A 14,264-nucleotide genomic window follows, 5' to 3' on the forward strand; every position below is an offset into this window, starting at 1 on the left:
ACAGGCCCCAGTGTGTAATGTTCCCCTCTCTGTGTCCGTATGTTCTCATTGTTCAACTCCCACTTACGAGTGAGAACATGGGGTTATTTATTTTTGAGACAAGAGTCTCACTCTCGCCCAGGCTGGAGTGCAGTGGCGACATGTTGGCTTACTACAACCTCTGCCTCGTAGGTTCAAGCAATTCTCCTGCCTCGGCTTCCTGAGGACCTGGGATCTCAGGCGTGTACCACCACACCTAGCTAATTTTTGTATTTTTAGTAGAGATGGAGTTTCTCCATGTTGACCAGTCAGGTCTCAAACTCCTGACCTCGAGTGATCTGCCTGCCTTGGTCTCCCAAAGTGCTGGAATTACAGGTGTAAACCACCATGCCCAGCCTAGTTCTATGAATTTTAACACATTTATAGATTCTTGTAACTGCCACCATAATCTGCCTACGGAACAGGATTTGAATTTAAGTGTTCAAAAAATACATTTTTTAGAGGGGAAATATAGAAATATTCAGCCTGTTTTCACCATTTTTCAAAAATTAAAGTACAATTAAGATACAGTGAAATTCACTCATTTACATGTACAGTTTATCAGCACCATAAGATGGTGAAAAAAAAGTACAATTTGAGTATTGACAAAATGCATCATAGTGCAGCCACCACAACAACCAGTGTATAGCTTCTGACAGTCACTGATCTTTTTCTTTTCTTTACCTTTGTTTTTTCCAGAATGCCCTATATATGGAAGCCTTTTGAGTATGGCTTCTTTTCACTCAGCATAAGGCATTTGAGATTCATCTCTGTTATTACTTATATGAATAATTTGTTTCTCTTTAGTGCCGAGTAATATCTCATTGTACGGGGTGTACCATAGTTTTTAAAGTTTACTTCCCAATAGACAGATATTTGGATAGTTTCTAGCGTACAAATAAGTGTTATAAACATTCACAGACAGGTGTTTTAAGTTGACTGTACTATTTTATGTTCTCACCAGCATACATGAAAGTTGCTCATCTGAAATTTTATCAGAGGAGGGCTCACCCCTGTAGTCCCAGCACTTCGGGAGGCTAAGATGGGCAGATTGAGCCAAGGAGTTCAAGACCAGCCTGGGCAATATGGCAAAACCCCATCTCCACCAAAAATACAAAATTAGCTTGGTGTGGTGGTGTGCACCTCTAGTCCCAGCTCCTGGGGAGCCTGAGATGGGAAGGGTGGCTTAAGCTCCAAGGAGAGTTGAGGCTGGAGTGAGCCGTGATGGTGCCACTGCATTCCAGCCTGGACAATTGAGAGAGACTCTTGTCTCCAAACAAACAAATAAAGAAGTGGTATTAGCTTTTTTTTTTTTTTTTTTTTTTTTTGGAGACTGGAGTCTCACTCTGTCACCCAGGCTGGAGTGCAGTGGCATGATCTCAGCTCACTGCAACCTTTGCCACCTGGGTTCAAGCGATTCTCCTGCCTCAGCCTCCTGAGTAGCTGGGATTACAGGCATGAGCCACCGCACCTGGCTAATTTTGTGTGTTTTTTTTTTAGTAGAGACGAAGTTTCTCCATGTTGGTCAGGCTGGTCTTGTACTCCCAACCTCAGGTGTTGTACCCTCCTCGGCCTCCCAAAGTGCTGGGTTATAGATGTGAACCACCGTGCCTGGCCAAGTTTTGTATTTTTTTAGTAGAGATGGAGTTTCACCATGTTGGCCAGGCTGGTCTTGAACTCCTGACCTCATGATCCACCCACCTTGGCCTCCCAAAGTGCTGGGATTACAGGTGTGAGCCACCGCGCCCTGTCGCATTCTTTTTTTAATGCCATTTTAATAGGCATGTGATAGTAATACATTGTGCTTCTAGTTTGTATTTCCTTAATGGTTAATAATCTTGAATGTGTTTTCATGTGCTTACTTGCCACCTGTTTATCATTGATGAAATGTTGTTTAAATCTATGCCCACTTTAAATATTGGGGTTTTTTTCCCCCTCTTTGAGAATTCTATGTATTTTCTGGATACAAGTTTTTAATCAGGTATGGATTTGTTCAGCATTCATTGGTTTCTGATTTTTTTTAAAAAAGGAATAAGATTTGTAAATATTTTCTCCCAGTCCAGCTTATCAATTTTTTTTTTCTTTTTCTTTTTTTTTTGAGACAGACTCTTGTTCTGTCACCCCGGCTGGAGTGCAGTGGTGTGATCTCGTCTCACTGGAACCTCTGCCTCCTGGTTCAAGCGGTTCTCCTGCCTCAGCCTCCTGAATAGCTGGAATTACAGGTGTGCGCCACCACACACAGCTAATTTTTGTATTTTTAGTAGAGACAGGGTTTTACCATGTTGGTCATGCTGGTCTCGAACTCCTGACCTCGTGATCTACCCACCTCGGCCTCCCAAAGTGCTGGGATTACAGGTGTGAGCCACCGTGCCCAGCCATCAGTTTTTTATTCCATGTATTGATTGTGCTTTGGGGTTGTCTCTAAGAAAATATTTGTCTAGCCTGTGGTCACAAAGAGTTTTCTCTTGTATTTTTTCTTCTAGAATATATCATTTTCAGTTTTACATTTAAGTCTGCAGAGCATTTTGAGTTCTTTTTTTAATTATTCAAAGTATGGATTGAAGCTCTTTGTTTGGCATATGGACACCTGGTTCTAGCGCCAGTTATTGAAAACATTAAAATTTCTCTGTTGAATTGTCTGTATTATTAATCCTGATTTGTATGGCATCTGACAGATCCAGAATGACTTGAAAAGTTAATTAACTGACTGTATTTAGAAATTTGTTAAATGTCTTATTTGGAACCTGGCATTTGCTGACAGTAGTTTGTAATCTACAGAAGGGTTTTCTAAAATAAATTTAAGCCTAAGATTAAAAGAAGATTTTGCTAATGATTCATTTTCTGTTTGGAAAAACTTGTGTGATTTTTCATGCAGCAAGGATGAGCTGAAATGGTTTTTCCTAGAAGGTGTCCACTTTCTTTTTTGTAGCATTAATTGGTAGTTCTCTAATAATCTGTGTTTGTACTTTAAATGTCACATTTGATAGCAATATATTTTGGGGCAATTCTCTTTTTGTTTAAAACCATCACACAGTTGTCCTAAGTTAAGTATTATAGGCCAGGTTTGATGGCTTACGCCTGTAATCCCAGAACTTTTAGAGGCAGAGGCAGGAGGATCACTTGAGTCCAGGAGTTTGAGACCACCTAAATCAACATAAAAAACAGCCAGGTGTGGTGGTGCATGCCTGTTGCCTTAGCTACTTGGGAGGCTGAGGTGGGAGGATTGCTTGAGCCCAGGAGTTCATACTGTAAGCTATGATGGTTCCACTGCACTTCAGCCTGGGTGACAGAGAGAGACTCTGTCTCTAAACAAACAAACTAAAGGTTTAATTACTTTAAAAAGGTAGTACACAGTTATTGTTAGGATGAAGTTTTTTGTTTTTTTGTTTTGTTTTGTTTTGTTTTGTTTTGTTTTTTGTTTTTGAGACACACTCTTGATTTGTTACCCAGTCCTAAATGCAGTGGCTCAGTCAGCTCATAGCCATCTTGAACCCCTGGGCTGAACTGATCCTCCTGCCTTAGCCTCCAGAGTAGCTAGGACTGTAGGACTAGGACTATAGGTACACACCACCACACCCATCTAATTTTTTTGTAGAGAAAAGGTGTTGCTTGCTACGTTGCCCAAGTTGATGTCCAACTTCCTGGCCTCCAGCAGTGCTCCCAGTTCAGCCTCCCAAAGTGCTGGAATTACAGGCATGAGCCACTGCGCCTGGTTTATTCTTGTATCATTAAATTGTATAGACCTGTAGAGTAAAAGAATCGATATTCGGCTGTACATTGGTGTTCTATAATATAATGAGGTTTGAGTTAATCTCAGTATTTGGATATTTATGATTTAGTAATTTAGAAGTACTTTGCAATTAATACCTTTAAAGTAACTTAAAATGTTAAGTGTTACAGTAGAAATTAAAATGCCAAGTAGCAGGTGTTTGGAGGTTAATTGAGGACAGACTTTCAGGCTGGGCCAGGTGGCTCGAACCTGTAATCTCAGCACTTTGGGACGCTGAGGTGGGCGGATCACTTGAGGTCAGGAGTTCGAGATCAGCCTGGCCAACATGGTGAGACCGCCCCCGTCTCTACTAAAAATGCAAAAATTAGCCAGATGTGGTGGTGTGTGCCTGTAATTCCAGCTACTCTGGAGGCTGAGGTGGGAGAATCCCTCGAATCTGGGAGGCGGAGTTTGCAGTAAACCACGATGGCACCACTACGCTCTAGCCTGGGTGACAGACCAAGACTCCATCTCAAACAAAACAAAACAAAAAGACAGACTTTCAGGATTAATAGCTGTTTTTAATTTTTAAAAATCATTTGTTGATTATTGCTTTTTTTCATTCGTGAAATACCCACTCTTAAGTCCTTTTTTTTTTTGTCTTTGGAAAGCATACTCCCGTCCCTTGCTGTTCCATTTTTCTCCTTTTTTTCTTGGATAGACTTTGCCATACAATTTTTGTTTTTATTATTTTTATTGTGGTAAAATGCATGTAACATAAAATTTATTACTTTAACTATTTGGAAGTATATAGTCCAAGCCAAGTGTAGTGATGTGGCGCCTGTAGTTCCAGCTGGTCAAGAGGCCGAGGCTTGGGCTCCTTGAGCCCAGGAGTTTGAAGGCAGCCTGGGCAACGTAGTGAGACCCCCTTCTCTTAAAAAAAAAGTATACAGTTCAGTGGCATTAAGTACATTAACAATGTTGTACTACTGTCACCACCACCATCTTGTTCTAGAACTTGTTCAGCACTGCCACACAATTTTAGCACCTAATTGTTCCCTAGTATTTGGCTGTCATGTTAAGTATCAGGTGTAAGAGATAAAACTCAGTTCTTGTCTTCAAGGACTTCACAGTCTAGTGAGAGAAACATAATACTTGCTGTACAATTTGACAAATTACATGTTAGAGCTCCGCATCATTAAATTTTATTTATTGAATTAGAATTTAAATTTTACCTTGAAAAGGCAAAGTAACTTTTTGTTAGGTTAACATTCAAGTTATATCATTCCGCACACCGAACTCATTTAGGCTGGACCAAAAGACTGAAGTCTTTAGTCTTTTGATTTAGGTAATTGTGGGACTCTCATATCCTAATGCCTTACACTTTAAGACTAGAAGGGAACCAGAAAATTGATATTTTGATTTAAAACCAAATAATGAGCTATTCCTTCCTGATGAAGCAAGGAGACTTGTGAAAACTATGATTAGAGGGAACTTCTTAGTTGTCTGCAGTTATCATTTGTTGAAACTGTTTTTACTTATTTTAGTTGCAGTGACAACTTGCTTGATTATGATCAAATACATCATTATACAGGCATGTTTATCTCCTTTGCAGATCATCTTAAGGAATAGTTGCTTTGGAAACTGTCAAGAACTTATTTTTAATTTCTTGAAAAGCTGGGAGGTATCAATTGATTTAAAGTTTAATGTCTTAGCAGATTTAGTTTAAAATGATGTTACCAGATTGAGCAGTATTTATTAAAATATAGATTTTATTTTCATTACTATGACTTGTTTTCTTCATTATTAAAGGTTTAATGCAATATTGCTTATAAAAAAGTGAAACAGGCTGGGTGCAGTGGCTCACTCCTGTAATCCCAGCACTTTGGGAGGCTGAGGTGGGTAGATCGCCTGAGCTCAGGAGTTTGAGACTACCCTGGGCAACATGGTGAAACCCCATCTCTACTAAAATAGAAAATATTAGCCAGGCATAGTGGCGCTCACCTGTAGTGCCAGCTACTTGGGAGGCTGAGGCACAAGAATCACTTGAGCCCTGGAGTCGGAGGTTGCAGTGAGCTGAGATTGTGACACTGCATTCCAGCTTGGGCTACAGAGTAAGACTCTGTCTCAAAAAAAAAAAAAAGGTAAAACAGCATGGCTCTTTGTAAGACTCTGTAGTCTTCCTAATGTAGTCAGTCTAAAAGAGTTGGTGTTCCAAATGGTTGGTAGTGTTTTAGTTTGCAATTTCAACACTTGTTAGGAGAATAAAAGTTCAGATTACTAGGCCTAGATTCCTAATAAGTTGTGTTTTGTTTTGTTTGAAATAGGGTCTCGTTCTGTCACTCAGACTTGGAGTGCAGTGACTTGATCACAGCTCACTGCAGCCTCGACCTCCTGGGCTGAAGTGATCCTCCCACCTCAGCCCCCTGAGTAGCTGGGACTACAGGTTCACACCACAATGTGTGGCTAATTAAAAAAATTTTTTTGTAGAAACAGGGTCTCACTGTATTGCCCAGGGTGGTCTTGAACTCTTGTCCTCAAGTGATCTTCCCACCTCAGCCTCCCAAAGTGCTGGAATTACAGATGTGAGCCACTGTGCCCAGCCCTAATACATTTTTATAAAGTTTTTTTCTTTCTTTCTTTCTTTTTTGAGATGGAGTCTTGCTCTGTTGCCCAGGCTGGAGTGTGGTGGCCCAATCTCAGCTCACTGCAGTCTCCACCTCCCGGGTTCAAGTGGTTCTCCTCCTTCAGCCTCCCGAGTAGCTGGGACTACAGGCGCATGCCACCACAACCAGCTAATTTTTTGTAATTTTAGTGGAAATGGGGTTTCACTATTTTGGCCAGGCTGGTCTTGAACTCCTGACCTCAGGTGGTCTACCTGCCTCAGCCTCCTGAAGTGCTGGGATTATAGGCGTGAACCACCACGCCTGGCCCATTTTTATAAATTTTTAAAAAGTTGGAATTTGTGGTGTGGTTTTGATTGTCTACTGAAAAAGAACGATTGCAGTGTTCTTTTAGGATAAAAATAAAAAGAAAAGTTAAAAATACCCTTAGTTTGGTTAAACTGTTAATAAATTTGACACGTACTGCTTTTGAAAAATAACTGTAATCATCTTTTTTCAGGGTAATCACTTTGATCAATATGAGGAAGGACACTTGGAAATTGAACAAGCATCACTTGACAAGCCTATAGAATCGGTAAGATTATCAGTGCTTAATTTCGGGTCTTAGCCAGTTAGTTAGGTAGTGTTTGTGTGACACTTGATGTGAGTGAAGTTAAACTTATTAATGACCAATAGTACAGTTTAGAGTTGTTTTCTTGCATGCCATACAGTAATCAATTAGAAATTGGGATGTAATCTAATATTTAATATGTTGGGAAATCAGTCCAAAAAAATCTAGAAACACATTAGAATTTTGATGGAAAAATATCTTTCTGGCCCATACTGATACTTTGTTGAAGACAGCAAGTTAAAGTTTAGCATTTTGTGAATTGAATAAAGGAGTAAAATGTATTTTGATCCTTTATAGCTTCACCTCTCCTGGGCAATATAATTATGTATGAAATGTTCCTACATAAGTAGACTATGTATGGACATGTTAAAAAAATATTGTATTAGAAACATTCAAGGAGTAATATGTTTTATTTACCAGACTCTTGTGAAACATGGCAAGTTTGGTCTGTGTAGCTTAAGAATTGTCTGGTTTTTGTCAAAAGCTGATTGTTTCTATCTTTTCACACTACTTAGTTTTGGACACTGATGATACCAAGCAATAGAACAAGGAGATTTATTTACCTGGCTCTTAGTTTTAAAAAAACTTCTTAATTTTTGAACATTATTTTCATTTTGAAAAACCCCTTTTTTTTTTTTTTTTTTTTTTTTTTGAGACGGAGTCTCGCTCTGTCGCCCAGGCTGGAATGCAGTGGCTGGATCTCAGCTCACTGCAAGCTCCGCCTCCCGGGTTCACGCCATTCTCCTGCCTCAGCCTCCCGAGTAGCTGGGACTACAGGGGCCCGCCACCTCGCCCGGCTAGTTTTTTGTATTTTTTAGTAGAGACGAGGTTTCACTGTGTTAGCCAGGATGGTCTCGATCTCCTGACCTCGTGATCCGCCCGTCTCGGCCTCCCAAAGTGCTGGGATTACAGGCTTGAGCCACTGCACCTGGCCAAACCTATTATTTTTAAATAACACAGTCTATTGTTAAAATGTCTAAACTTGTCATTATTGTCAGCATTTACTATTTGTGCTTAAGTGTACATGTTTAATAATGATTTCAGTGAGTTATTGGTAAAACTTGAGTGGGGAAAAAAAGTCAAAAAGGGAATCTTAATCTTTATAACCATCCATGGCAAGCCCACCCCTTCCCCTTAAGAAATACTAGCTGCTTCCTCAGGAAAATAAGAAGGCAATTTAGAGAATACGGATATTTTAACTTTAATTTTTATTTTCAAAACTGTAACATAGTAAAGGATCAACATATATTTATGTTCCTAATTAGGTTGGTGTTGTGTGTGTTTGTATGTGTGTTTAGATGTTTACAGAAATTTACACAACTTGGGGTGTTCGACATTTTTCTTCCACAGCAGTTGGCCCATATTAGCTAAGCAGCCATGATCTGGTTTGTATTGCACGGTCTGCCTTTTTTAATTTCTTCTCTAGGGTTTCTTTCTCCCCACCTCCCTTTCTTATTTCTGTCTTTCTGGTCCAGTGAACACTGCATATAGTACCTTCTGTCTTAATGTGCTGGCATGATGCTAGACTTAGGCATGGCAGTAATTGATGACGCATGTGATAATGCTGCAGAGGGAGAATTCTCATCTGATAATTTCACTGAAAGCCTAGTCTTGTGTTTTGACATAAGGATAAAATGCCAAGCCCACTTTGCTAAGTTAAAATCACCGGGGTTTGTGCCTTGTTCTGTATTATTTTGGGGATTATGACAAGGCAGAATTTTGTAATGAAATCTGTAGGCTAGACAGTATCTTGTATTTGCAAACTAATTTAATTTTTCCATTTCAATTTAAAAAACTGGAGGGTCTGGCCGGGTGCAGTGGCTCACACCTGTAATCCCAGCACTTTGGGAGGCTGAGGCGGGTGGATCACAAGGTCAGGAGTTCGAGACCAGCCTGACCAAGATGGTGAAACCCCATCTCTACTAAAAATACAAAAATTAGCCAGGCGCGGTGGTAGGCGCCTGTAGTCCCAGCTACTCGGGAGGCTGGGGCAGGAGAATGGCTTGAACCTGGGAGGCGGAGGTTGCAGTGAGCCGAGATCGTGCCACTGCACTCTAGCCTGGGTGACAGAGCGAGACTCGGTCTCAAAAACAAACAAAAAACAGGAGGGTCTAAGTTTAAGACCAAGCTGTCAGAATCAACTCCCCAGTACCATATTCTACAAGGTGCATGGTTGGTTAATGTTCTTACAAAAGCTATAATTCTGTGGATATTCAACAGCAGCAGGAAATTTAATTAGATGAAATTTGCAACCTAGTATTCATTATTACAATACTCAACAAATAGTTTTTTAAACCACTAAATTAAATGATATTTAACATTTTTTAAGCCTAGAGGGATACACTGAAATATTTTTGGAAATTTCATTCCTATGGCACATGAGGCTAAAGCTATTTTACCTCTCATAATGTCCAGGACTTTTTCTGCCACGTATAGGGAGAACACTATCAGAAGGCAGTCTAATTGAGTAATCATTGTTGAATAATCTCATTCAGTAGGAGTAGAATTGATATATGCCTTATTTATTAAATAGTGCTACCTCTCCACTTAAAATAGCAAATACTATATAATGCTCAGGCTGGATATTTAATTTTTTTAAATAAATAAATGCATGTTCAGAAATGTATGTTAGTAATGACACTTTCAATGAAAATTTACTTCTGAAAGATAAATATATGGATTATTTGTGATGTGATAGTTTAGGTTGTAGGAGAGAACTTCATGGCCTACATTGTATTAGATAGAAGTAGGACATAGGATCTGGGAGAATAAATAAAGATGTAAGAAAAAATAAGAAAAAAAAGGTATGACACACAAGATAAGAGGGATCTTATTTCTGTTGCCTAATCAGTTGGAAGTAAAATTTTAAGTGTTCTTTTTTTTTTTTTAACGTTTTTTTTGACATTTTTTTTGGTCACAGAAAATTTTAAGTTTTAAGAGAAACTCCTACAGTGATTGGCATCAAAGTAGGTAGTGTTCCCTCCCTCCCACCAAACAAAAGAAGTCCCTTATCACCTAAGGAATGCCCACCAAATAATAAGTAAATATTTAATTATATGGCTGGCTGGCTATATTAAGCTGTTTTGTTTTTAGGGGGAAATGGTGTTGCTTCTAACACAGAAAGAGTGCTGAATTAAAATCTTTCTCTGCAGCAATATCTATTGAGAGAGATGCTGACTGTTTTGCTACAGCATGCAACTCAAAAGTGGCTGGAAATATGCAGCTTTGGGAGTCTACAGATCATTGCAGGAGCTAAAGGTCTAGTCATTTTTTTTTAACTAAAGGTAATCTGCAGCAGCTGGTAACCGTGGAAGTCTCTGCACAGGTTTGTGCCAAGAATATGCCTGTGTGAAGGGTTATTGTGAGTATAGGATTAAGGTCTTTTTATTTTGTAGTAGGCTAGATTTGATGCAAACCAGCAAGATGGGAAATGAGACATGAAGATGCAATAATATATTATGCTTTTAGTGAATTCTGAAAGCCAGATTTGTTAGTGAGATATTGGTATTTCAATTTTAGTAGGTAAATGTTGAAAATACGTCAAAATCCAGCATTTGTAAAGCATTTAATAATATTTTTGGAAAAGTTTTATTTTCTTTATTTACTTCAACCAACCAGATATCTTTCAGTGAAATTTTTTCTCAAGAATAAAACATCTTTTTAAGAAAATTATGGAAGAATTACTGAACAACTTGAAAACAAGTTGGAAAGTATTAACATTTTATCCCTATTACGAAAAACTTTGAATTTGAATTTTAAAAGTTGTTATTGCTTTATGAGATATTTAGGTCTCAAATGTTATAATTATAACCTCCACTTACTTAAAGACAAAATTTTTACAAAACAAAGCTTGATCTAAAGCCATAGCTCCATCTAGGATTCAATCACAGCAGAATTAGTTGGTGTTATTTAGGATATATGGTCCTTTATGACCTTTATCATAGTTAGAAGATGAGGAATCGGGCCGGACGCAGGGGCTCACCCCTGTAATCCCAGCACTTTGGGATGCTGAGGCGGGCAGATGATGAGGTCAGGAGTTTGAGAACAGCCTGACCAACATGGTGAAACCCTGTCTCTACTAAAAATAAAAAAAGAGCCAGGCGTGGTGGCACACACCTGTAATCCCAACTACTCAGGAGGCTGAGGCAGGAGAATCGCTTGAACCTGGAAGGCAGAGGTTGCAGTGAGCCAAGATCACGCCACTGTACTCTAGCCTGGGTGACAGAGCGAGACTCCGTCCCAAAAAAAAAAAAAAATATGCACCAGGCATGGTGGCTTACACCTGTAATCCCAGCACTTTGGGACGCCGAGGCGGGTGGATCACAAGGTCAGGAGATCGAGACCATTCTGGCTAACACGGTGAAACCCCATCTCTACTAAAAATACAAAACTTAGCTGGGTGTGGTGGCACACGCCTGTAGTCCCAGCTACTTGGGAGACCGAGGCAGGAGAATCTCTTGAACCCGAGATTGTGCTACCGCACTCCAGCCTGGGCGAGACTCGATCTCAAAAAAAAAAAAAAAAAGAAGATGAGGGTTCAGATGGGAGAATGACTTTAAGCTATATAGAAGGCAAAATGCCTGCATCATAGACTTAAAACGTGTTGTTATTGTTGTGGTTGGAAGTGCAACTACCCATCAGCCATTAGTCAGCCCTTGCCCTACCTGACTGATTAAAATTCTTTCTTTATGGTTGTCAGGATGACAGGTTTAAAAATTAGTGTAAGCTTCAAACTCCAGTTGCTGATGTTTAGTTTGTGCATCTTAAGGATTTGGAAGTATATGTATAATTGGGTTTTGTCATGTTGCATATCTGTCTAGATCTGTGGACTCCACTAGTTCCAAACTGTAACTCTATAAGACTGCTGATTTGACATTTAGCAGTGACCATATATGGACTGCACTAGAAATAATGTGCTTCTTGGAGCTGAATGGTGTAGCATTACTATGTGGCTTTTCTCTTTAGTCTTCATTGTGTCATCTGTAGTGAGCTCTAGAGTTTTTGTTTTGGGAATTTTTACAACTTGTTTGCATGGGTTCACCTAGTAGCCTTGGTTCTTGCTTATAGTCTTTAATACACAATCAGCAAAGCTTACAATCCACTCAAGAGACTTACTGTTTTGTCACTGTTGAAAATGGGCTAAATGATGTAAATTGAATGTGGCTGCAACTAAAACAAAATTCAGTATAGAATTAGTGTTCATCCAGTCATGGGCATACCTGCAGCATGGTTTTCTCTTGAGACATAATAGGCTGTTTCCTACTGTAAAAACTTACAGCCAGCTTCATACAATTAAGTAAATTTTTTCCTGTGTTTTGGCAGGCTCCCATCGTACATGTGTATTGGTGGTGCTGTTGCCAAAATGATCATTGTTACTGTGGTGGCATACAGCTTCATGGAGCAGAAAGTTTCTACTTGGTATTTAATTAATAAAAATGTTGAGGAATGGCTGAAACAGTTAATAAGTATTTTTAAATTGCTGGTATTGTGTTTTCAGCATATTGGTAGTTGTTTATAATACAGATTTCTCATTTTCAAAGATCTTCCCACCTAAAAATTACATCCCTTTTCTCACATGTTTATTAAAGAGAACAAATGATAAAAATGTAGCATTTTAATGATATATTTATGTGTAGAAATAGGGGGAGAAAAAAAGGCCAACTAAGGTAATCTAGGTGAAAAAGTTTGAGTTTTCAGCATAGCTCCATGGTTTAACCAGAATTAGAAGAACGTCATTTCCAACCAAAGAACAGGCCACACAGCCACCATTTTGGGGTCTTGAGCAGAGAGAGAAAACAAATAGGTGGTTTGTGAGAACTCTGAATTATGTAGAAAACCAGCTTTTCTGCATAATAAATAAGCTTTGCCTTATTTATTAAAGTTAGGATTTCCCTGGAATTCTTCCATGTACATTTAAATTGTATCAAGTTGACTTTAGAAGAAAAAAAAGTAAAAGCAGCCTGCCTCTATCATGCATCTTTGTTAGATGTTAACCAGAGTTTTTTAAAACGAAAAAATTTTCTGTAATTTATTTTTGGTTCTATGAGATTATAATTAAACCCCAAATTATATATTTAAAAAACAAAAACTGAAAGATTTTTAGTCATTATTATAGTAACTGAAATTAAGTAAAGAGTTACTTTTTTAAAAATTATTTTTAAAAATAATTACTACTTTGGAAATAAATTGGCCGGGCATGGTGGCTCATACCTGTAATCTCAGCACTTTGGGAGACCGAGGTGGGAGGACCACTTGAGAGCCTTGCAGGTCAAGGATGCGGTGAGCTGTGACTGTGCTACTGCACCCTAGCCTGGGTGACAGAGTGAGATCCCGTCTCAAAAAAAAAAAAAAAAAAAAAAAAAGGAACAAAGAAATTTAGTGTTCATTGCCCTTGTTCTGTCTAGATTACCTGTTTGAGTTGTAAGCTACTTGTGCCAACTTGATGTTATAAATAGCGTCCGTGGGCCAGTCGTGGTGGCTTATGCTTGTAATCCCAACACTTTGGGAGGCCAAGGCAGGCGGATCACTTGAGGTCAGGAGTTTGAGACCAGCCTGGCCAACGTGGTGAAACCCTGTCTCTACTAAAAATACAAAAAAAAAAAAATTGACTGGGTATGGTGGCATGCTTCTATAGTCCCCGCTACTCAGGAGGTGGAGATTGTAGTGAACTGAGATTGGACCACACTGCACTCCAGCCTGCTACAGAGTGAGACTCCGTCTAAAAAAAAAAAAAAAATCCTGAAATAATTGGCAAAAATTACAGTTGTAAACAGAAAGAATAGATTGCTTGTTTCCCACACACTGGTTATTGAGTTTCTTGTTCTTTCACAGAGAAAGTTTTGATCATTTCAGAGATAGACAAGTCTGGTTTGTTTTACTTTGTTATAAATTATTTTGGTGTGCCTCCTTGTGTTAGCCATCATCCTTAAGCCTATTGGATTTTTGATGAATGTTTATAAAACCTTACCTTAAGCCTATTGGATTTTTGATGAGTGTTTATAAAACCTTTTTTTTTCTTTTATTGGTAGGAAGGGAGACCATACTGAATACTAGCCCTTCCTGCAGAGTCACAGAGCTACCTTTTTTCCTCCAAGAGCAGGTAGTTTGAAATGATAGGAAAGGTCCAGTTTTTCTGTGTTGGTCATTCATTTACCCTAGGAGGTTGGTGAGGGGAGGAGATTCTGGGAGATGTGTCCATTGTGTCTGTTGTCTTTGTTATGACTGGAAGGACTTAGAGTGGCATGTTAAATATTTTATTATAATCCCTGAGAAAGTAGATTTAATTAAAGAACAGTTTTAAACT

The 14,264-nt window shown here is 38.9% G+C and overlaps 1 protein-coding gene across 6 annotated transcripts in view; it reads left to right on the top strand.

Moving 5' to 3' along the window:
- GPATCH8 (G-patch domain containing 8) overlaps window positions 1-14,264 on the top strand; it is a 113,078-nt gene that overhangs the window by 24,186 nt on the left and 74,628 nt on the right. For 4 of the 6 annotated variants that reach the window (XM_008012406.3, XM_008012413.3, XM_037993715.2 and 1 more), the window contains exon 2: window positions 6,851-6,925. In XM_008012406.3, coding sequence (XP_008010597.1) covers window positions 6,851-6,925 — 75 coding nt within the window. Of the gene's footprint in view, window positions 1-6,850; window positions 6,926-8,311; window positions 8,347-14,264 lie in introns of those variants that run through there. The other 2 variants (XM_073005235.1, XM_073005233.1) reach the window with 1 other exon arrangement.

This window comes from Chlorocebus sabaeus, chromosome 16 (assembly GCF_047675955.1).
Source record: "Chlorocebus sabaeus isolate Y175 chromosome 16, mChlSab1.0.hap1, whole genome shotgun sequence".
NCBI classification, from domain to species: domain Eukaryota; kingdom Metazoa; phylum Chordata; class Mammalia; order Primates; family Cercopithecidae; genus Chlorocebus; species Chlorocebus sabaeus.